Below are 18,990 nucleotides of genomic sequence, written 5' to 3' on the forward strand. Positions count from 1 at the left end.
CTTGCAGAAAATCCATGAGGAAAATGTCCAGAAATCAGGTTGCGCCATGAAGATCAAGGGCACTTGGGTTATGCAGCTGGACAATTTGAAATATAAAAAATAACAAAATTAGGTTTTTAGAGTGACCTAGTGAAAGTTCAAGACTAAATTTGATTGAGATTTGCATGCCCTTAAAAAAGTCGCTCATGCTTGAAAAATGCCCAACGAATTAAAACAATCTTAAAATTATTTTGTTTATCTGAAAGATGTGAATGCATGCAAAGAATAAAAACAGAAAAAAATCAGGAAGGAGGCTAATTATTTTGCTTAGCAAATAGATTTAATTAATAATTAATAAAGATGTTCAGTGAAATTTTTTTTAAAGATTCTACCTACTAACTTACCAATTTTGTGAAGTGAGGAATTCCAGCAACTCCCCAAAACTTTTTACAGTGTATGCTTTATTAAACAGTTTCATCATTTCATCATTACTGTGTCTAATAATGACTTCTTTTTTTTTTTTAACAAAGATAGATATTAAAGAAATAAAACGTTTACACGTTATTAACCTTTTGTTATTGTTATGACCATTTGTTGGCTGAGCTAGAATCTCTTTGTGGTTATATTGCTGTACAAGCTGTATCTTTAGACGGTGAAAATAACCGTCTAAAGATACAGCTAAATATTGAATCTCTTCTGGTTGATAGCAACAGGCCAAACGCGGTGGAAAAAGACAGACAGGGACACCACCGGAGTTATGTGTGTCCTGTAACGCGGGCAAGTTAGATCTTATTCGTCATTGGTACATCCGGGTACCTTTTTTTTTTTTGATTGACAGTTGCCATGGCAACAAGCTAGAGCATCGCCATTTTGTCAGGAGGGTTTTTTTCCCCAGCTCAGTCTTTTCAAATGTTCTCCCTTCCCGCCGGAATAATGCTGTCAGTGGATATATGTCTGACGTTTTTGGATATCGAAATGCGTCTAGTGGATCGGATTAAGAAGATCAAGAGACCGACGTTTTAACACAGTTGAAATAATTAGGCGGCGCCGCACTAACTCAGTTGTCCGTGTCTCTGGTCCACCGGGCCGGTTCACTGCGCAGGTTTGGACCGCGCGCCATTTTGTGAAAATTGACACAAAATTCCTAACCAAAATTACCAGAGGACACGGATTCCGTTTCACGTTTAAAATACTCCGGATTTAACCGTGTTCTCGTGTTTGTCGAAGTGGCCGGCGCCAAATTTGCGAAGACGGCGTAAAAATCTGAATTTGGCAGAACATTTATTTAGCGGTGGCTAGATTCGTTAGCTTGACGCTAGCCACAGAAGCTACAGCTAGCCAATGTTAGCTGCGTTCATTTTGTCAACTAGCTAGCCAGCTCGCTAAGGTTAGCTGGTGAGTTATGCGTGCTAGTTATCGTTAGCATGTCGCTTGTCATCAGCTGATAGTAACGTTAGTCAAGAGTTTCTTCGACAGGCGATGTTTTTCCACAGTGCTTGGGACATGAACAGCGCAATGAACCTGACTGGCGAATTATTTTAGCCGGTCAGAGGACGGGGGAATTGGATTTAACGTTAACATTACTCGCTAACCGTGCAGGGAGGGGAGAATCTCAAGCTGGATAAGTTTCCTCATCATACAGGTTATTGGACTTTAAATGAAGATCGTGCCATCAGAGGTGAGCAAAAGCCTTTGCGAAAGCGTCCAGGTTAACGCTTTCGTGGATGTATATGTTGTGTGTAACGTCAATGGTTAACAATGATGGACGCGATCGTGAAGTTGAGAAAGGTAGCTTATGGTATGGCGGCTAGCTAACGTTTTGTGGCGGCGCCGACTCCGCTGGAGCCACCTATAACGTTTGCTTTCAGTCAGTAGGTCAACTGATTATTAATGTCAGACAGAAACAGCATCCGAACTGGTTTTTGGACTAACCTAGAGAGAGAGGGGTGCAGCGGATTGTGTGGGTTTAGACGAAGAGTCATGCTGGCACAGTGTTAACGTTAAAGCTAGCCCTGCGATATTAGACTGTCATTGTAGGATTGAAGAAAATGTTGCTCTGCTGGCTCATATTTCCGTTGTGGATTACTGTCTAACTATATTACTTGCAGAGGTGTAGTTTTTATTTTTACAGCAATGGAGTGCGGAAGCTAACCAGGCTAACGCCTCGTAGCTAAATCGGCTAACTCGGCTAATGGTTAACGCTGACTTGTTGACGAACCAGCTGAATGGGCCCCACAACCCGCTGGCTGCACACACAGCGTCACTAGCTAACGTTAACACTGGATTGGTGAGAGATATGCTTGCTTGTCCTGCAGTTTTCAGGGTAACGTTAACGACGACGGCGTTAGCTAGTTAGACTGCTAACGGTAACGTGAGCCTGAATACGTTTGTCATTTATGCGTGGAATTGGGAGTCACATACACGAACGATATGTAGCAAGACTGGCCGCAAATTAACACTGAATATGCTTCCTAAATTCCAACCATGACGAGCGCTACCCCATCATCTGTAAGTACAGAGCTACCCGGCGACGGTCTTTATACACGAGCGTTAGGCTTTTAATTGTTTTGGGTTGGTTTCGTTTGATTCAGCTTTGGAATGGATCTAATCGGTTGGGCGTGAGAAGATGACACGCAGACTTGTTATAGAGGTCTTTAGCCATCACTTATGATATGATACGGCTAGTAAAAGCAAGCTAGCTGTCGTTATATTTACACACCTAAATAGGCCCGTTGATGCCGTAATGACTAGAGCCAGGAAAGGAACTGTTCATATGTCAGTACTGAAAATTAACAAGAATCAGACATTTAGGGGAGACTAAAGAGCCACAAGTGCGCTTGCAAAATGGCTTTGTGTTAAAATAGAGCTGATATTTTCCCCTGTGTGGTTTGTCGTTTTTTTATTAAATGACAATTTTACCTCTTAGTTTTGTTAGTATAGTGCCTGCCATTGTTTGTGAATTTCTGTCAAACCAAACTTTTTCAGTTCTTCCTCAAAACAGTAATGGCAGTAAGGCCAGTTAGGTTCTCAGTAGCAGATGGCTATTTTAAGTTAAAGTATTGTGTATTTAATTTCACCCCATTTAGATTATATTTTTAAAATCGGTATGAACATTCTGAGAGGAGGTCAAGTGCTCTTCTAGATCCACAACAATGCAAATCCTGTTTTAGTTAATGTCTGTAATAGAACTATTTAGAAGTTTCACAAGAACTATATGTATTAAGTATTTCAAATATGTAATTTCCTGGGTCTTAACTATCTTTACAGTAAATGCACAAGTAGCTTGAAATTTTCAAATTTGAGGTCTGTTTGTAAACTCCCTCCATTAACACATTTACCCCAAGTGAGCTTCTTAAAGTTTTGGGGTGTCTTCTGCTGTCTAGCAGTTCTCTGTCCCTTCTTATGAAAAGTTTAACCACTATGAAGTTAAGTCCCACCAAAGATGCACAATGATGATATTCTGTTTTTATTCTTTGTAGTGGGTTGTGGTTTGCTGCTGGACTCTCCTCCCAGGATGATATGAAATTTTACAGGAGAAGATGCATCCAGGTTAGCTGCCATATATTAAGCCTTAACCCTTTGGTGAGGAAGTAGTGCTCTTCTAGGAGCTTCTCTTTCAGTTTTGTTGTTGTTTTAAATTCAGACTCAAAAATTTGTAGGACTCTCTTAAGGGGGGTAAAAAAGTCAAGTAAGGATGAATAATTAAGAATTGTCAGTACAGAATTTACCATTTAATTCATTGCAATTATTTCATTGCAGAGCTCAAAGTAATTAAAATTTGCTTAGTTTTTTTTTGTCTGAACTGAACAAGCAGTAAAACAAAGTAGTTATGACAAATGGAAGTGCTTTAAATTTAAAATGTTGTAAAGTGTGTGTATATAAAAGTGAAAAACAAGTGTTACTTTTCAAATAGTGTTTGACTGTGCTCCATCTTCTTACAGTTCCTCTTATTTCTGTCAGTGGATGTGCTTTTTTTTTTTTTCTCCTTGCTTTTCGAAAGCTGGGTCAGCTTTGTAACGCTCTCAGATGGAGTGCAGGTTTTGGGCTGTGCAGCTATTTTGCTGTCAGGCTCTTGTGTTGAAAGCAACGTCTAAGTGTGCCAAAGTTCAATTTTATTTCTTGTTTATTTCTTGTTTTCTCATTGGAAAATGGGAGCAGCTCTGCCCTGGCAACAAAAGTAGGCTATTTGCATACTGCGTTGTGATTGGTCTGTGCATTGATGGGCTTGCCAAATCACGCTGTATCTCTGTGGTGATAGGCTATGCTAATTAGGTGCTGTTGCTGGGATTCTGAATAGTGGTTACTGTGTAGCACTGGTGAATTGTGTTGTCTGGTGAGAGATGCTGATAGCTGAACATGCTATTTAATAATTTTTTGATTCCTTCTGGCTTAAAATGAAGGATGATTCACTGTACAGTGTGGAGATGCTTTATTTTCACCCCTTTTCACTGTTAAACCTGCTGTTTTGCTCCTTTTTCTTCACAAAGGTTAATATGTTACTATTGTATTTTATTTTGTGGTAATCCTCTAATGCTGGTTTTTTTTTTTTTTTTTTTTTTGCTTTAAATGTTTAACAAAAGACACTTTGTATTAACCTGACGTTTCTCTTAAATATGTATTCATTCTTGCTATTCTCAACATCATTTTTGCCTCTTTTTTTTCTTTTTTTTCTTTCTTTTTAAAGAACGATCTTATTTCACTATACATATAAACACTAGAAATGCATAATTTGCATAAGTATTTTATTTTCCCAAAGCTAAATTTAGGTTCTTTTTTGTGTTAAGGGAAGCATTGCCTGTTTAAGTAGCAAAACAAAAAGGCCATTTGTATTTTGTCTGTACAGTAAGTAGAAAATATATTTTTCATTGTCTTTTTGGCCACACATCTCTTGTGTGGAGGAGGAAATACAATAGTTTCAAGTCAAGATTATTACATTTTTTTGTTCTTTTCTTACCTATAATGTTGAATCAGTTAATTTTGCAACTCAAAAGAGTGTTAATTTCTTCCAGGAGGAGAGACTTCAGCATGCAAACCTTCGTCCGTCCGGCTTGCGCCCTCTTTTTCTTTACACACTGCTGGTCTTCAGATGGCTGCTCCAATGCCCCATACGCACCAGCAGTACAGTGACCGCCACCAGCCAAGCACTGACCAATCTGTTACGGTCTTACCGTACAGCGACCAGACACCACAGCTCACTGCCAATCAGGTACACTAACCCTACCCTTCTCCACCTCCTGGATTTCCTTTCATCTTAACCCGGCAATACTTTTTGTGGTTTATTAAAATCCGGTTCACCTTTTGTTGCTGTCGCCAGGCAGAGTAGCTGCTTGTCAAATGTTTTCTTCACTCTGTTCATGTCATATTGTGCAAAATCAATTATAGTGCATTTAATGATAGCCCTTTAACACTAAGCTGTATCATCCAGAGCTGCTGTGTATAGTTTCCCCCCCCCCCCCCCCCCCCCCCCCCCCTTAAAATGCTGTTATTTCCCTTTTGTGATGCTTCAGAGGCACATGCCCCAGTGCTTTCGTGACCCAACTTCAGCTCCCCTGAGGAAGCTCTCCATTGACCTTATCAAAACATACAAACACATCAATGAGGTTAGTTTTGTTTTCATTACATGTATCTAGAGCTGCAATAATTAAATTTGAAATTAATAAGCTGTTATTCTTATTGTTCTACTACATGTTTCAGTTAGTTTTACAAGTAGAATTGTATATACTTTTATATTTGCTGTTTCTTTTGTCATGTGTGATATTGTGTTAATATATCAAGAATTTGGATTGATGGTCAGACAAAACAAGATATAGGAAGGTGTCACCTTGATCTGACAGCCTTTTTTGTTCTATTTATTGTTATTTTGTTATTAAATAATAATAATTTGTTATTAGTGGCATTGTAAAGCGCTTTGGGTGCCTTGAAAAGCGCTATATAAATCCAATCCATTATTATTATTATTAAAGCGATGAATTGTTGCACCTTAAAAAAAAAAACTTAAGTGTTTGGCATTGTTTTTACGTTGTAATAGTCAGTGAAACTTATGTGAACTGTTTTTTAAACTTATAGGTGTATTATGCAAAAAAGAAGCGACGGCACCAACAGGGTCAGGGTGAAGACTCCAGTCACAAAAAAGAGAGAAAGGTCTTTAATGACGGCTATGACGATGACAACTATGACTACATCGTCAAGAATGGGGAGAAGTGGATGGACCGCTATGAGATTGATTCCTTGATAGGAAAAGGATCATTTGGACAGGTGCTTAATTTATACATTGTGCACCATATACACATGATTTGAATCATGGCATGGAGAAAATGCAGGTTTTTATGAGAAAATTATGGTTTACTTTTCATCTGTATCACCAGAAGATTTGTGAAGCAACAGCTGTAGGTTTTTTAGCTGTGGTTAACAGTCGGCAAGTAATTTTCAGAAACGATACTATTTGTTGTTTTTGGCATCTTTAGGTTGTGAAAGCATATGACCGAGCAGAGCAGGAATGGGTTGCCATTAAGATCATCAAGAACAAGAAAGCTTTCCTCAATCAAGCCCAGATTGAAGTGCGGCTCCTAGAGCTCATGAACAAACATGATACCGAGATGAAGTACTACATTGGTAATCAACTCTTGAAATTTGCATCTGATCATAAAAATCATATCAAAGAAGTTAAAATGGCTTTTTCTGTATTTGACTCATATGGGTACAATTTGGTTTGCTGCAGTTCACCTAAAGCGTCACTTCATGTTTCGGAACCACCTCTGCCTCGTGTTTGAGATGCTGTCCTACAATCTATACGACTTGCTCCGAAATACCAACTTCCGTGGCGTCTCACTCAATCTCACCCGGAAGTTTGCCCAGCAGCTATGCACGGCGCTACTCTTCCTGGCCACACCTGAGCTCAGCATCATCCACTGTGACCTGAAGCCTGAGAACATCCTCCTTTGTAACCCCAAGAGGAGTGCCATCAAAATAGTGGACTTTGGCAGCTCATGCCAACTGGGCCAAAGGGTACTTTTACCATTTTCTTTAGCAACGTTCAAATCAACATATATAAAAAAAAATATCTCTGGGAAGTGTGCCATAAACTTTTTGCCCCTGAACACTTGGTGTTATATTAGATAAAAGGTCTCATTATCCCTGTTCTTTTACCCTTTTTGTAGATATACCAGTATATCCAGAGTCGCTTCTACCGTTCCCCAGAGGTGCTGCTGGGAATGCCCTATGACCTGGCCATTGACATGTGGTCCTTGGGTTGCATCTTGGTAGAGATGCACACTGGGGAACCTCTGTTCAGCGGAGCTAACGAGGTAAAAAAAAAAAGTGAAACACTACTTAGGTTTGTTCTATGCTGTACCACTAATAATAACAAATAGCAATAGCTTTCACCTCATGTTTACATTTTTCTTTAAAATGTCAGATAAATGTTTAAGAATAGTCATCTTTAGATTGACATTTAACTTAATGTATTAATAAGAAGTCTTCAGTCTGCTTTAAGTTGCAAGTATAAATGTCAAAGGTTTTGTCAAATATTCCTTTCTGTCAGCATGACAGGAAGTAACTTTATTATTAACACTTTGTCCAGGTGGACCAGATGAACAAAATAGTTGAGGTTCTTGGTATCCCGCCTAATCACATAATGGACCTAGCCCCAAAAGCCAGGAAGTTCTTTGAGAAGCTTTCGGATGGTACATGGAGTGTTAAGAAGACCAAAGATGGCAAAAGGGTGAGCTCTTTTCTTTGTGCAGATGCACTCTTGCCACAATTTGTTTTGTTGAATGTTCTGGAATAATTACTGTAGATTTTGGTGATACACGAGTTGCCTTTAATGTGACGGTCCTCTGATTTAAATAGTATAAGCCTCCAGCTTCACGGAAGCTCCACTCCATCTTGGGTGTGGAGACAGGGGGTCCAGGTGGCCGGCGGGCGGGGGAGTCTGGCCATGCTGTTGCTGACTACTTGAAGTTCAAGGACCTGATCCTCCGGATGTTGGACTATGACCCTAAGAGCCGCATCCAGCCCTACTATGCCCTGCAGCACAGCTTCTTCAAGAAGACTGCGGATGAGGGGACCAATACAAGCAGTAGTGTGTCTACAAGCCCCGCATTAGAGCAGTCCCAGTCTTCAGGAACCACCTCCAGCACCTCCTCTAGCTCAGGTAACAGCCACCAGCTACAGATTCTGGGTGCAGTGTTAATTCTTTTTAAGTAGTAACATGTGTACATCTGTATGTTCTTGCATTAGGTAACATGGTTAAGTAACCAAAAAATTTGCTGACTTTGTTTGGTAAAATGCGGTTTTTGTAAACTGTTTCTTAACTCTTACCACAAGTAAAATGACCAAGAAAAACAACATGGTATGAAACCCATACAGCTGTGTGGGACAGAATTTGACATATTTGAATTGCTGAGGCTTTTGTTTTGTTTAAAACTCAGGAGGATCATCTGGGACAAGTACCAGTGGTAGAGCCAGATCAGACCCTACCCATCACCACTTGCATAGTGGAGGACATTTCGGCACGGCAATGCCTGCCATGGATGGTGACAGCCTCTGCCCACAGGTCAGTAAGGTAGCTGAAAATTAAAAAGTTGTACTAAGTTCTTGGAATGCTGGTTGATTAAACCAAAACTTAATAGCTTTTTTTTTTTTTTTTTTTTAAAGTTCATACAAATGACTTCCTGTTAGTGTCATACAAGACTTCCTTCACTCATCAAAAATATTCTTGAATTTATTTTTCATGTATGACATGTTATTTTATTATCAGTATTACTCGTCAGAAATGGTCACAGTTCCTGAATTGTGAATTTTAATTTTGTTTAGTTTATGTTCTCAAAGAAAGGTTTTAGCTGTATTCCACTACTGACTCTTCTTATTTGACAGGCAAGACAGCCTTACCCACCACCGCTGGTGTGGGGAGGTGGCGTCGGACCCGAATCAGTCACTGGAGAGACCCACCCAGTCCAGGAGACCACCTTCCATGTCCCACCTCAGCACCCTAAGGCCCTGCATCCCCACTCACATACTCATCACCACCATGGGCAGATGATGGCTACACGTCCACGCCCACGCCACTACACTTCCCCGACACACAGCTCCTCAACACAGGACTCCATGGAGGTGGTTCATGGCCATCTGTCCATGACCTCCCTGTCTTCCTCTGCCTCCTCTTCCTCTACATCGTCCTCTTCCACTGGGAACCATGGCAACCAGGCCTACCAGCTCCGCCATTTGCCCGCTGGAGCCCTTGACTTTGGTCAGAATGGTGGGCTGAGCATGGGGCTAGGTGCCTTCTCGAACCCACGGCAGGAGACTGGCATGGCAGCGCACCCTGCATTCTCCATGGGAACGAACACAGGGCCTGCCCACTACCTAGCGGAAGGCCACCTGGGCATGAGGCAGGGCATGGACCGGGAAGAGTCTCCAATGACTGGAGTGTGTGTGCAGCAGAGTTCTATGGCCAGCTCGTGACTGCACTGACATTTTGCTGTGTGTTCCCCCTGTGCGTCATTTTTAAGGTGGTGTTTTTTACTACAAGGTGTGTTGAGAACAAAAGCTGCTCACGTCAGAAGGGAGATATCACTGAACCGCTACTACAGAGATAAACCTTTGTTAAAAAGTATATATGTAATTTTCACCAGTTTTTCTTTTGCAATCATTAGGCACAAAATAATACTGCGGAATAACCATAGTGAGATTGAGACATCCATTTTACCATTTCACCAGTTTCATGTAACCACCAAGTAATCACCATATGGTATTATGTGGCAAAATCTTCTAAGGAGCATTTCAGAGCAAAGTTTGAAGCTGTTTTGCAGGTAGCTGTTGGTGATGAAATGCTTGGCGTCCTCCTTCGGTTCAAACCATGGACTGCCTGACATTACTGTTTCACTGGTTCTTAATTATTTTTGCCCTTTTTTTGTTTTGTGAAGTTTCACGTAAAAAGCTGCTTGTAAATCCTGTAGCTTGACAATGAGGGGAAGTGTTTGCGGTGATATTTCTTGTTGTTGGTCGGTATTGTGTAACTCTGTCAAAGGGGAGCACATAGCAGTGGAGTCCCTATGCGTGTGCTGGCCGGGTGGAGAGGAGACCCCGCAGGTGGATACTGGCACCAGCCGGGGTCCAAGAAGAGGGAAGCACCACCCCTCAGGCCTAGAGGCCCCGTAGTCCTGCAAGCTGCAACCGGGCCTGGCACAGGCGAGAGCAGCGATGGGCGTGGGAGACGAAAGGATCCAGCCCAGTGAAAGGAAGACAGTCAGTGGCTGGTTCTAGATAACCCTTTGGCCTTATGACTCATGGACTTGGAATGGGATGGAGCTGGACATTATCATTTGAATTAAGATGGCTTTTCTCTATTTTTCTCTCTAGACAGCCCTTAATTCTTTAAAGAAATTAAAACAACTTAGAAAAGGTAAACACGAATGGTAATTTGAGGCCTTTCTCGACAAAGATTTCGTCTTCAGCAGGGCCCCACATAACAGGGTCTTATTGTACACAACAACCTCCTAAACATTAATTCCTTGAAATTTACTGGTTAAGGATTTTGCAGTGGAAAGAACTATTCCAGAGTCTACCCTTTTATGTTTTATTTCCCCCCCCCCCCCTTCTGCATGTAGTTCCTCATCAGAACCACCTGCACAAGTCTCTCCATCCAAAACATGGAAACTGAAGAAAAAAATGAGTTAAGTGACTGCCTTTTTTTCTCCTCAAATTATGCTGTGAATTTTACAAGAATTTATTTTCCCTTTGGATATGTTTTTATACCAAAGCAGTTGTTTTATAGCATATAGGTGTCTGTAACCAATAATGTAGCAGTTCACCACTTTGACGCAAAGTTTATCAAGATCTTATTTTAACGTCAATACAAACAGCTGCAATATATTACTTTAGCAAAACTGGACACCGTTGTCGAGACCGTTGGCTATTGTGTATTCTGGCCAGATTTGTTTGCAACGTTTTACCAAAACTGTTTCCATATTAATTGGTAGATTATTTTGGGAGTCTTTTAAAACTTTGGTATGTTAGAGAATTTGGTAGTTACTCTGCAGGCTCCGGAGTAGCAAGATAGAGGCTGATGGTTTAAAAAAAAAAAACAACTTAAAAAAAAAAAAACACAAAACACAAAAAAAAAAAAAACACAAAACAAAGGAGACTAATGCGTTCTATTTCTGTGTCGTCGTTTTTCTTTTGCCCCCATCATACTATTTCAAAGGGTGTTGCTGCCTTTCATACATCATTTGGTCAACTTGGCTAGTTTCTGCCGTGAAGCAAGACTGTGGCAAACCAGTTTGTGTTGAATGGTATTGTTCTGATTTGGTAGGGCAGATCCCCACGATTGTTGTCCTATTCAAAGGGAAAGGGTGTCTGTCAGCCCACAATAACATGCTTTGCCTTGGCATAAATGCATGTTCTCAAAACATTACAGTCAATTACCAGATTTATTATTATTTTTATTTTTTATTTTTTTTATATCAGGGATTTTGAAGTGCTTTCTTTCTTCTGTTGCTCATCTTACCAGCTTTGAAATTAGATATAAAAAAAGAAAAGAAACCCTGCCCACAGCCACCTTTCAAATTAAGGGCAGGACACAGGTCATGCTGTTGTCATCTTAAAGGAAAACCACCATACGAATTCATGCTTGGCATTTTCCATAAACACAAATGTAAAGCTACCTATATTGAGATTGGAGTTTTATCTGGATGTCAAGGTTATACTTGCAAATTTGCAATCATTTTTCATACCCCGCAGAATTTGAGAAATTTAGAATTAGCCGGTGGTTTTTATTGCTGGCACTCATACTGGTACTAAACATTCCAAAAATAAAGACTGAAAGAAAAAAGAATTTGACTGCAGTGACTCGTAAGTGTGCGCCTATTTCAGATCATGCTGATTGACCTCTTATTTAGAGCAGTTGTCATGAAATGCAGCCCCTTTTTAATAGTTGAAATAGAATTTATGTATATACTTATATTTTTTTAATAAAGGAAGTATAGAACTCACTACCTTGCTCCTGCTGGTATGTTGATTATGTTTGTCAATTTGGTGACCATTCAGTGGGCAGGAACTCCTGTTTTCTTAGTGGCAAAACCTTGCCTTTTGGCAAAGGTACTTGACTACATCAGGACAACACTATGAGGTAGGGTTTGAATCAAACAGGGAAAGCTAGATCTTCAAACCTTAATAATTTTCACAGGGTATATTGTAAGTGCATGTACATCACAAACCTTACTTTTTGGTTATATGAGAAGCACATGGTTGGAGGAAAAAAAAAAAAGGTTCCATCGTTCATAAGCCTGTTCAGTTTGTGGGTTACACACAAACACCTATACTTGTTGACATATCTGAACACCCGACAGAAGTTGAAATCCTCTTATTTAATTTGGATTTATCCTTTTCATTTTTGAGTTCACATTTTTTCACTTTTTTTGTACATGCAACATGCACTATAGAATTGAACAGCATGGGGGAAAGGATAAGTCCATGTATCCACAGATTGTAAGATCTAGTCAAGACTTTGCTGTGTTTATGACAATGCCCTTTGTATTATATTAAGACAGTCTTATGTATGATATATAAAAAGAAGTTAATTGAATTGCTCTGTGTCTCTTTATTGTCTATTGACCCATCTATGTGAAATACTCAGATGTATAATAGTATGTAGTCCTAGAAAACGGAGTGAAAATGCTACATTTAGAAAAGGATACAGGAAATAGGTGACCGCGTTGGCTCGTTGGTCTAGGGGTATGATTCTCGCTTCGGGTGCGAGAGGTCCCGGGTTCAAATCCCGGACGAGCCCTCAATGTTTTACTCGGGAGTATGTATAGGATTTAAAAAAAACATAAAAAACCATTCATGATAAATGGTAAAACACACTATACTTGCCGTCTCACGTGCAGACACCTACTTTTCATGCTTGGAGATAACTTCGTATTTAAAAGTCTTTTTACACCGGTAAAGCGTTTGTCGACATTAATCGTGTCCTTTCGTGTGTTTATTTTTTTTGGCTCTCATGTGTCATGCTTTTATGACTAATTAATATTAGTCATTGACTTTCGGTTTATTAATATAAACCGAAAGTCAAAAAAAAGGCGGGCTCGTCCGGGATTTGAACCCGGGACCTCTCGCACCCTAAGCGAGAATCATACCCCTAGACCAACGAGCCACATACAGGACCACTCACCCGTGCGAGTTATTACTGCCTCAGCCACCTGCGAACGCCTATTTCTGGAGTATACGTAATGTTGCTAACCACAGAAAACACCCTTACTATCTAAATAGCTAACACTGACCTGAAGGATTCAGTATTGGGGAATGATGAAAACACAACGCGAAGAAATATGCACTTAGTAGTGCATATTTCTTCGCGTTGTATTATTTCTTGCCTTTGTTAGCTACCTATTTAAATCACATGCTGCCGGTTAGTTGAAACACTGCAGGTCGTCCTGCCCTAGCGGCTAACGGATACGTTAGCTAATGAGGTAGGTGCAGTGCCCCCTGAAAGCGCGGCTGTCGCTACATTTCAGGAAGAAGAAGAAGAAAAAAACAAAAACTGTTTTTTGCTTTTTAATTGGTTGACGGGTTATCTGTGGCGTCCAGTAGTTATCACGGGCAACTTAGGTATGTCCAATCAGAGGTTCCGGGGGCGGGACATCCCTTTGTTAAAAGCGATATATCCCAAATTTAACCGTTGTAAATGTGTGTTGGTGTATTGTGTGTCCTTTAAGTGTTTTCTTTGCCAGACATTGTCTGAGATCATGTTAGTCATCTCTTATCTTTAGCCGTACCCACCGTCCACTCAGCTTTCTACAAGAAAACCACTGAAGTCCGCGGATGACAATAGGCAGCCAAGTTAGCTAAGCTAACCACCGAACCTGAAGCATGCCGAATTTTTGCGCGGCCCCGAACTGTACGCGGAAAAGCACGCAATCTGATTTGGCATTTTTTCGGTTTCCACGGGACCCGGAGAGGTAAGCCAGCAAATATGACAGTACGCTACGAGCTTTAGCATTCAGCAGAGTCCAGAAGACCATGTGTAGTATCCTAAAGTTGTACTGAAATGAGTGAGGAATTATAACACCACTAACCAATCCGTAAAGACCACAAACAAGGCGCGATAAATATTTTGTCGTTCATTTTCCAGTTATTAGGCCGTGTTTAATCACTAGCTTTTATCTGAACTACATCGTGTGTGTATATATATATATATATATATATATATATATATATATATATATATATATGAATGAATGACTCTATGGCAGACTGAGTTTAGAGCTAACTTTCTGGTATGTAATCTAAGACGTGTAGACTAGGCCCTGAGTGTTCGAATGTTTGTATAATGTGGTTTCTGCTAAGGTCTGCATCTCCTTTTCTAGCCCAACATTCAAAATGTAGCAAAAGCAAATCATTTCTTAACTCCCATTTTCAGTTTTATTGTGATTTTTTTTAACATAATGTGGCCACAATGTCAAACCAGAGACAAAAAGTAACTCTGCATTTTGGTGTGCTTGTCTTTATGTTGTTGTTATTCCATTTTAATAACGAGTCATTTGAATTAATAAGTTGTCTATAATGATAAGTTTGAGAAGTGCTACTTCAATTATTAAGTTGTGAATTTAGTAAAAGTGCTAGGGTAATGCATTTGGAGTACCCGATTTTTAGTGGAAATAGAAATACTTTATTGCACTTTTATTGATGTATTGCAAAAGAAAGTGGTAGGATATATTGCTGTTTCTGTAGTTTTTCTTTTTCTTCTCAGCCTTCATATGGACAGTGGCAGTCTCAATCCATTTCTGTATCTTAGCATGTCAAATAAATTTTCTTATTACTTCTAGATGCAGAATCTGGGTAGAGAACTGTCGCAGGGCTGATCTAGAGGCAAAAACATCAGACCAGTTGAATAAGCACTACAGACTATGTGCCAAGCACTTTGACCCAGCTATGGTGTGCAAAACGGTGAGTATTTCATGAGCAGGCAGAGCCTTCTCTACATTTATTTCCTCAAAAATGTGCATCTTTTAAATGTTGCTTATTTTAATTATGTGAGTTTTGTTTGTTTAGTTTTTTTTTTTCTTTTTTCCCCCCAGAGCCCTTATCGGACTGTGCTGAAGGATACGGCAATTCCAACAATATTTGATCTAACAAGCCATTTAAAAAATCCTCACACCAGACATCGCAAGCGGATTAAAGAGCTTGTAAGGAAGATATTTGATAGCTTTTGGGTCTTTTTAAATAAGGTTAATAACATGACTGTTTTTAGTTTTGGTAAATAACTTTTATACTTTTTTTTTTTTTTTTAATTGCAGACTGAAGAAGATATACGGAAGATAAAAGAAAGGAGATGTAAGCTATTAAATTAGGACTTTGTTCTTTTGTTTGTTTGTTTGTTTTTTGTTCCAATTTTATAATCAGTTTTCTTGAGAAGATTGTTGTTATGTCATCTCTCTTCACAGTGGCATCTTCTATTGACCAGATTGCTTCCAAAAAAGATGCCGCAGAAGATGGCACAACCACCAATGAGGATGAACCTCAGCTGTCCACGGAGGAGAAGGCATTTCGGGAATACCTGAGATCTTTGTTTGAGGCCGTGGTCATGTTAGGAAAACAAAGCATACCGTTAATGCCTCTTAAAGCATCAGAAACAGAACTTAAACCCAACAACTTCCAGGCCCTCCTAGATTATCGCATGAACGCTGGAGATGAAGCTTTGAAGAAGCGCTTTGAGGCAACGGCCGTGAACTCTGAATACCTTTCTGTAACCCAGCAAAGTCAGCTCCTGGACATTTGTGAGAATACAGTGAGGGAGGAGATGCTAATGGAAGTGAGAGAGAGTCGCTTCTTCTCCCTAGTGACAGGCGACCTTGTGGAATTTGCCAATGAGAAGCACCTTCCTCTGTTTTTACGTTTTGTAAATCAGCAGAACGTCCTCCGAGAGGAGTTTTTGGACTTTGTGCCATTTGATGGTGATGAGCCTGCACTGGTAGAGAGACTGGAGGCCCAGCTGACTGATCGCTGGGGGCTCAGCATGGAAGACTGCCGTGGTCAGGCCCATAAAGCCACTGGGATTTCCACCACCAAGATGAAAGCAGTAGCAATATTACTGATGGAGAAGTATCCCTTGGCATTGCACATGCCTTGCTCCCATATGGCACTGAACATTCACCTGGCCAACAGCCTTCCATTCCCCAATGTCCAAGTGGTCATGGAAACCCTGAGGAGGATTGGTGCTTTCTTTCAGGCCCAGTCAACTCAGGATGAGCTCGAGAAAGCCATCTCCACTCACTACCAGAAGAATGAAGAGAAAGGAGCTGCACTAAAACAAGCTTGTATCCCAGGCTGGACAGAACAACACAACGTCTTTGATGTGCTGCTGGATATGTTGCCACCGTTGCTGCTGTGCATGGACAATATTCGAGACAATGAAGAAGGAAAGTTTGCTGCCTCTGTGGTGGCAGATGGATATTCAATAGCAGAAACTCTTGCAGACTTTGAGATCGTTGTCACCATTGTCATCCTGAAGAATGTCCTTACCTTCACTAGAGCCTTTGGGAGGAATCTCCAAGGGGAAACACTTGATGTGTTTTTTGCTGCCAACAGTCTAACAGCTGTCCTGCATTCACTTAATGAGGTCAATGATAACATTGATGTCTACCATGAATTTTGGTACGAGGAAGCTGTGAGCGTGGCTACCATGATCGAGATTCCCGTCAAAGTTCCAAGGCTGTTTCTACGGAAACAGCGTGCTGCCGATGTGGGTGAAATTCAAGCTGAGCCATATTTTAAGGAGTATGTTACAATGCCTGTAATCCACGGGATCATGCAGGAGGTGGAGGACATGTTCTCTGAGACTAACCTCAAAGCCCTGAAGTGTCTGTCGCTGGTTCCGGCTGTCATGGGCCAAATGAAGTTCAACACCACTGAGGAAAACTACGCAGATGTTTACCGGAATGACCTCCCCAATCCTGACACGTTACCTGCAGAGCTCCACTGCTGGAGAATCAAGTGGAAGCACAGAGGCAAAGAGGTGCGCTTGCCCACCACCATTCATGAAACCTTGCAGCTCCCAGACGTTAAATTCTTTCCCAATGTGAACTCCTTCCTTAAGGTACTTTCCACCTTGCCTGTGCTGAAGCTAGAGGACAGCAAAAGTGACACAGCAAGTGGAAGACTCCAGGCTTACCTCGACAGCATGCCTCCTCACCAATGGAACAAAAGTCTTGCGATGCTTAATGTTAACACTCATGTCAAACATGACCTGGATGTCATGGTGGACAAATACTGCAGACTGTATCCAGAGGATGACACTGAAGTTGATGCAGAGTCTGAGGAAGTAGCCGAGGAAGAGGCTGGGATGAAATGAATGCAGTGAGCTGAACAGAACAGTTTGGATTGATTGCATAATTTTCGGGGGTGTAAAAACATGTGGATACAAGTACTAGTAAATTTTAATGGAGACGTAAATTAGCGCTTGACATTCATGTCTGAAGTTAAGCTCTTATTGTATTTGGTCAGATGAATAAATGGTGTATTTAAATGCACCACACACTTAATCTTGAGTTGTAAACAGATTCACAAATTTGTCTGGAACAAAATGAATACTCATTATTCCTTGTGGACTTTTTGAAAATTGTAAATCAGAAAATAATCTGTAAACATTCAAATTCTGTGTCAACTTGAGTTATTAGACTACACTCTTCTGTAAATGTTTATATATTTTTCTATCTTAAAATGGATCTGTCAGGTTCATTTACGATTCCCCGTTTCTTTCACTGATCTCTGCTAGGCTAGCTCTATATAATTTCAAAACAATCAACTGCAGCCCTGTAGTTCATCCCTTTTCTGAAAGAAGATAAAAATCTATGAGCTTCCAGTTGAGAGGGAAAAAAGTTTATTTCCCAATCGGTTGCTGTGAAATTGAGACTTATTTACACAGGTCTAGATACCAGTCAGTGACATTTTTGCGATTGCTTTAGCTGCTAGCAGATTGCTGCAGTTTCCTGTGGTGTGCGTGGAGCATCCTAACTTGCCTGCAGTCGGTCACAAACTACCCGTCAAGCTGTAATGTTTGCATACAAGTCAATAACTTTCATGCAAAGTACAGCAAGGAGGGTTTTTTTTTTTGTTCAGCACCCTCTTTGCAGCTGCTTTCACCTGCTGACGGCCAGTAACCGCTTAATAAATACACACTAACTACTAGTAACCAGAGGTTGCCAGGGGGTTGCCTACTGATCTCTAGGCCTGTGTGACTGAAGTCTTAACAGTGATTAGTCGCTGGCTTCATTGTTTGAAAGTTTGGTCATATCAAAATGAGCATTCTTTTCTTTCTTTTTTTTAACATTTAGTTTAAGTCATATATGACAGGAAATGGGTCCACTTTTAAGGGCTTTCTATGTTTTGTGCAAAGCCGCTGCTGAGATTAACTAATGGCCTAATTTTTTGGGGGGTTTTTTGTTTTTGTATTGTGTGCTTTTAATTCAAACCACATGATGGAGGCAGATGCCCCTGTTGATTCACAGTGCAGGACGCAGGAAGAGCAGGAGAGGGAGCAATGCCATCAATATCAGCAGCATCCCTGAATTAATGCTCAGGAAATGTTTTCTACTGTAGAGTGAATTAGAATGTCAGTTATTTTGTACAGCTAAGTGCAAATCTGTGGAAAGCTCATCCCTGTACAGGCTAACGTGATTTAAATGGTCGTGCATCACTGTTCTGATTGTAATGCAGTTAAATGTTTGCTTCACTGTGCAGATTGATGCAGGGATAGGAGTCGGCATAAATGGGTTAGTTTGTTTGGAAAGATCGTTTCATTTTTATTTCCACGCATTTTATATAAAGTTTGTTTTGCTTGAATAAGACTCTGTAAAGAAGACCAATAAAGCCGGAGTCAGTGACCAAAATATTTTTTGTTTTCTTGAATATTTCGTCATCAGATTTTGCATCTCGTCCCCACTTTAATCATGGCCGCTGCATTCAGTGGGATTTGACTTGATGTTAATTTCGTGTTATTTGTTCTGATTTTCA

General features: G+C 40.4%; 2 protein-coding genes and 2 non-coding genes across 7 annotated transcripts; 3 read left to right on the plus strand and 1 right to left on the minus strand.

Annotated features, from left to right (window-relative positions):
- Positions 1-820: 820 nt before the first annotated feature.
- Positions 821-12,562, plus strand: dyrk1ab (dual-specificity tyrosine-(Y)-phosphorylation regulated kinase 1A, b). Of its 4 annotated transcripts, none has more exons than XM_026191987.1 (12): positions 821-1,657; positions 3,459-3,528; positions 4,989-5,185; positions 5,487-5,579; positions 6,046-6,234; positions 6,444-6,591; positions 6,698-6,984; positions 7,137-7,283; positions 7,559-7,699; positions 7,828-8,131; positions 8,409-8,533; positions 8,854-12,562. In XM_026191987.1, exons 2-12 carry the CDS (start codon positions 3,519-3,521, stop codon positions 9,439-9,441), a joined length of 2,229 nt encoding a protein of 742 aa, XP_026047772.1. In that variant the 5' UTR covers positions 821-1,657; positions 3,459-3,518; the 3' UTR covers positions 9,442-12,562. The 4 variants fall into 4 exon arrangements, with proteins under 4 accessions (XP_026047772.1, XP_026047776.1, XP_026047774.1 ...); XM_026191989.1 differs by lacking the exon at positions 821-1,657 and adding an exon at positions 1,689-2,487; XM_026191991.1 differs by lacking the exon at positions 3,459-3,528 and having other exon boundaries at positions 1,563-1,657.
- Positions 12,563-12,694: 132 nt separating this feature from the next.
- Positions 12,695-12,766, plus strand: trnap-cgg (transfer RNA proline (anticodon CGG)). Its single transcript has one exon. It is a non-coding gene; the product is annotated as a tRNA-Pro (tRNA).
- Positions 12,767-13,060: 294 nt separating this feature from the next.
- trnap-agg (transfer RNA proline (anticodon AGG)) lies at positions 13,061-13,132 on the minus strand. The gene has a single exon. It is a non-coding gene; the product is annotated as a tRNA-Pro (tRNA).
- Positions 13,133-13,388: 256 nt separating this feature from the next.
- thap12b (THAP domain containing 12b) lies at positions 13,389-18,866 on the plus strand. Its single transcript, XM_026192679.1, has 5 exons — positions 13,389-13,937; positions 14,805-14,925; positions 15,057-15,164; positions 15,276-15,312; positions 15,423-18,866. The coding sequence occupies exons 1-5, from the start codon at positions 13,849-13,851 to the stop codon at positions 17,327-17,329; spliced, it is 2,262 nt and encodes a 753-aa protein (XP_026048464.1). The 5' UTR covers positions 13,389-13,848; the 3' UTR covers positions 17,330-18,866.
- The last annotated feature ends 124 nt before the right edge of the window (positions 18,867-18,990 follow it).

This window comes from Astatotilapia calliptera, chromosome 14 (assembly GCF_900246225.1).
Source record: "Astatotilapia calliptera chromosome 14, fAstCal1.2, whole genome shotgun sequence".
Lineage (NCBI taxonomy): Eukaryota > Metazoa > Chordata > Actinopteri > Cichliformes > Cichlidae > Astatotilapia > Astatotilapia calliptera.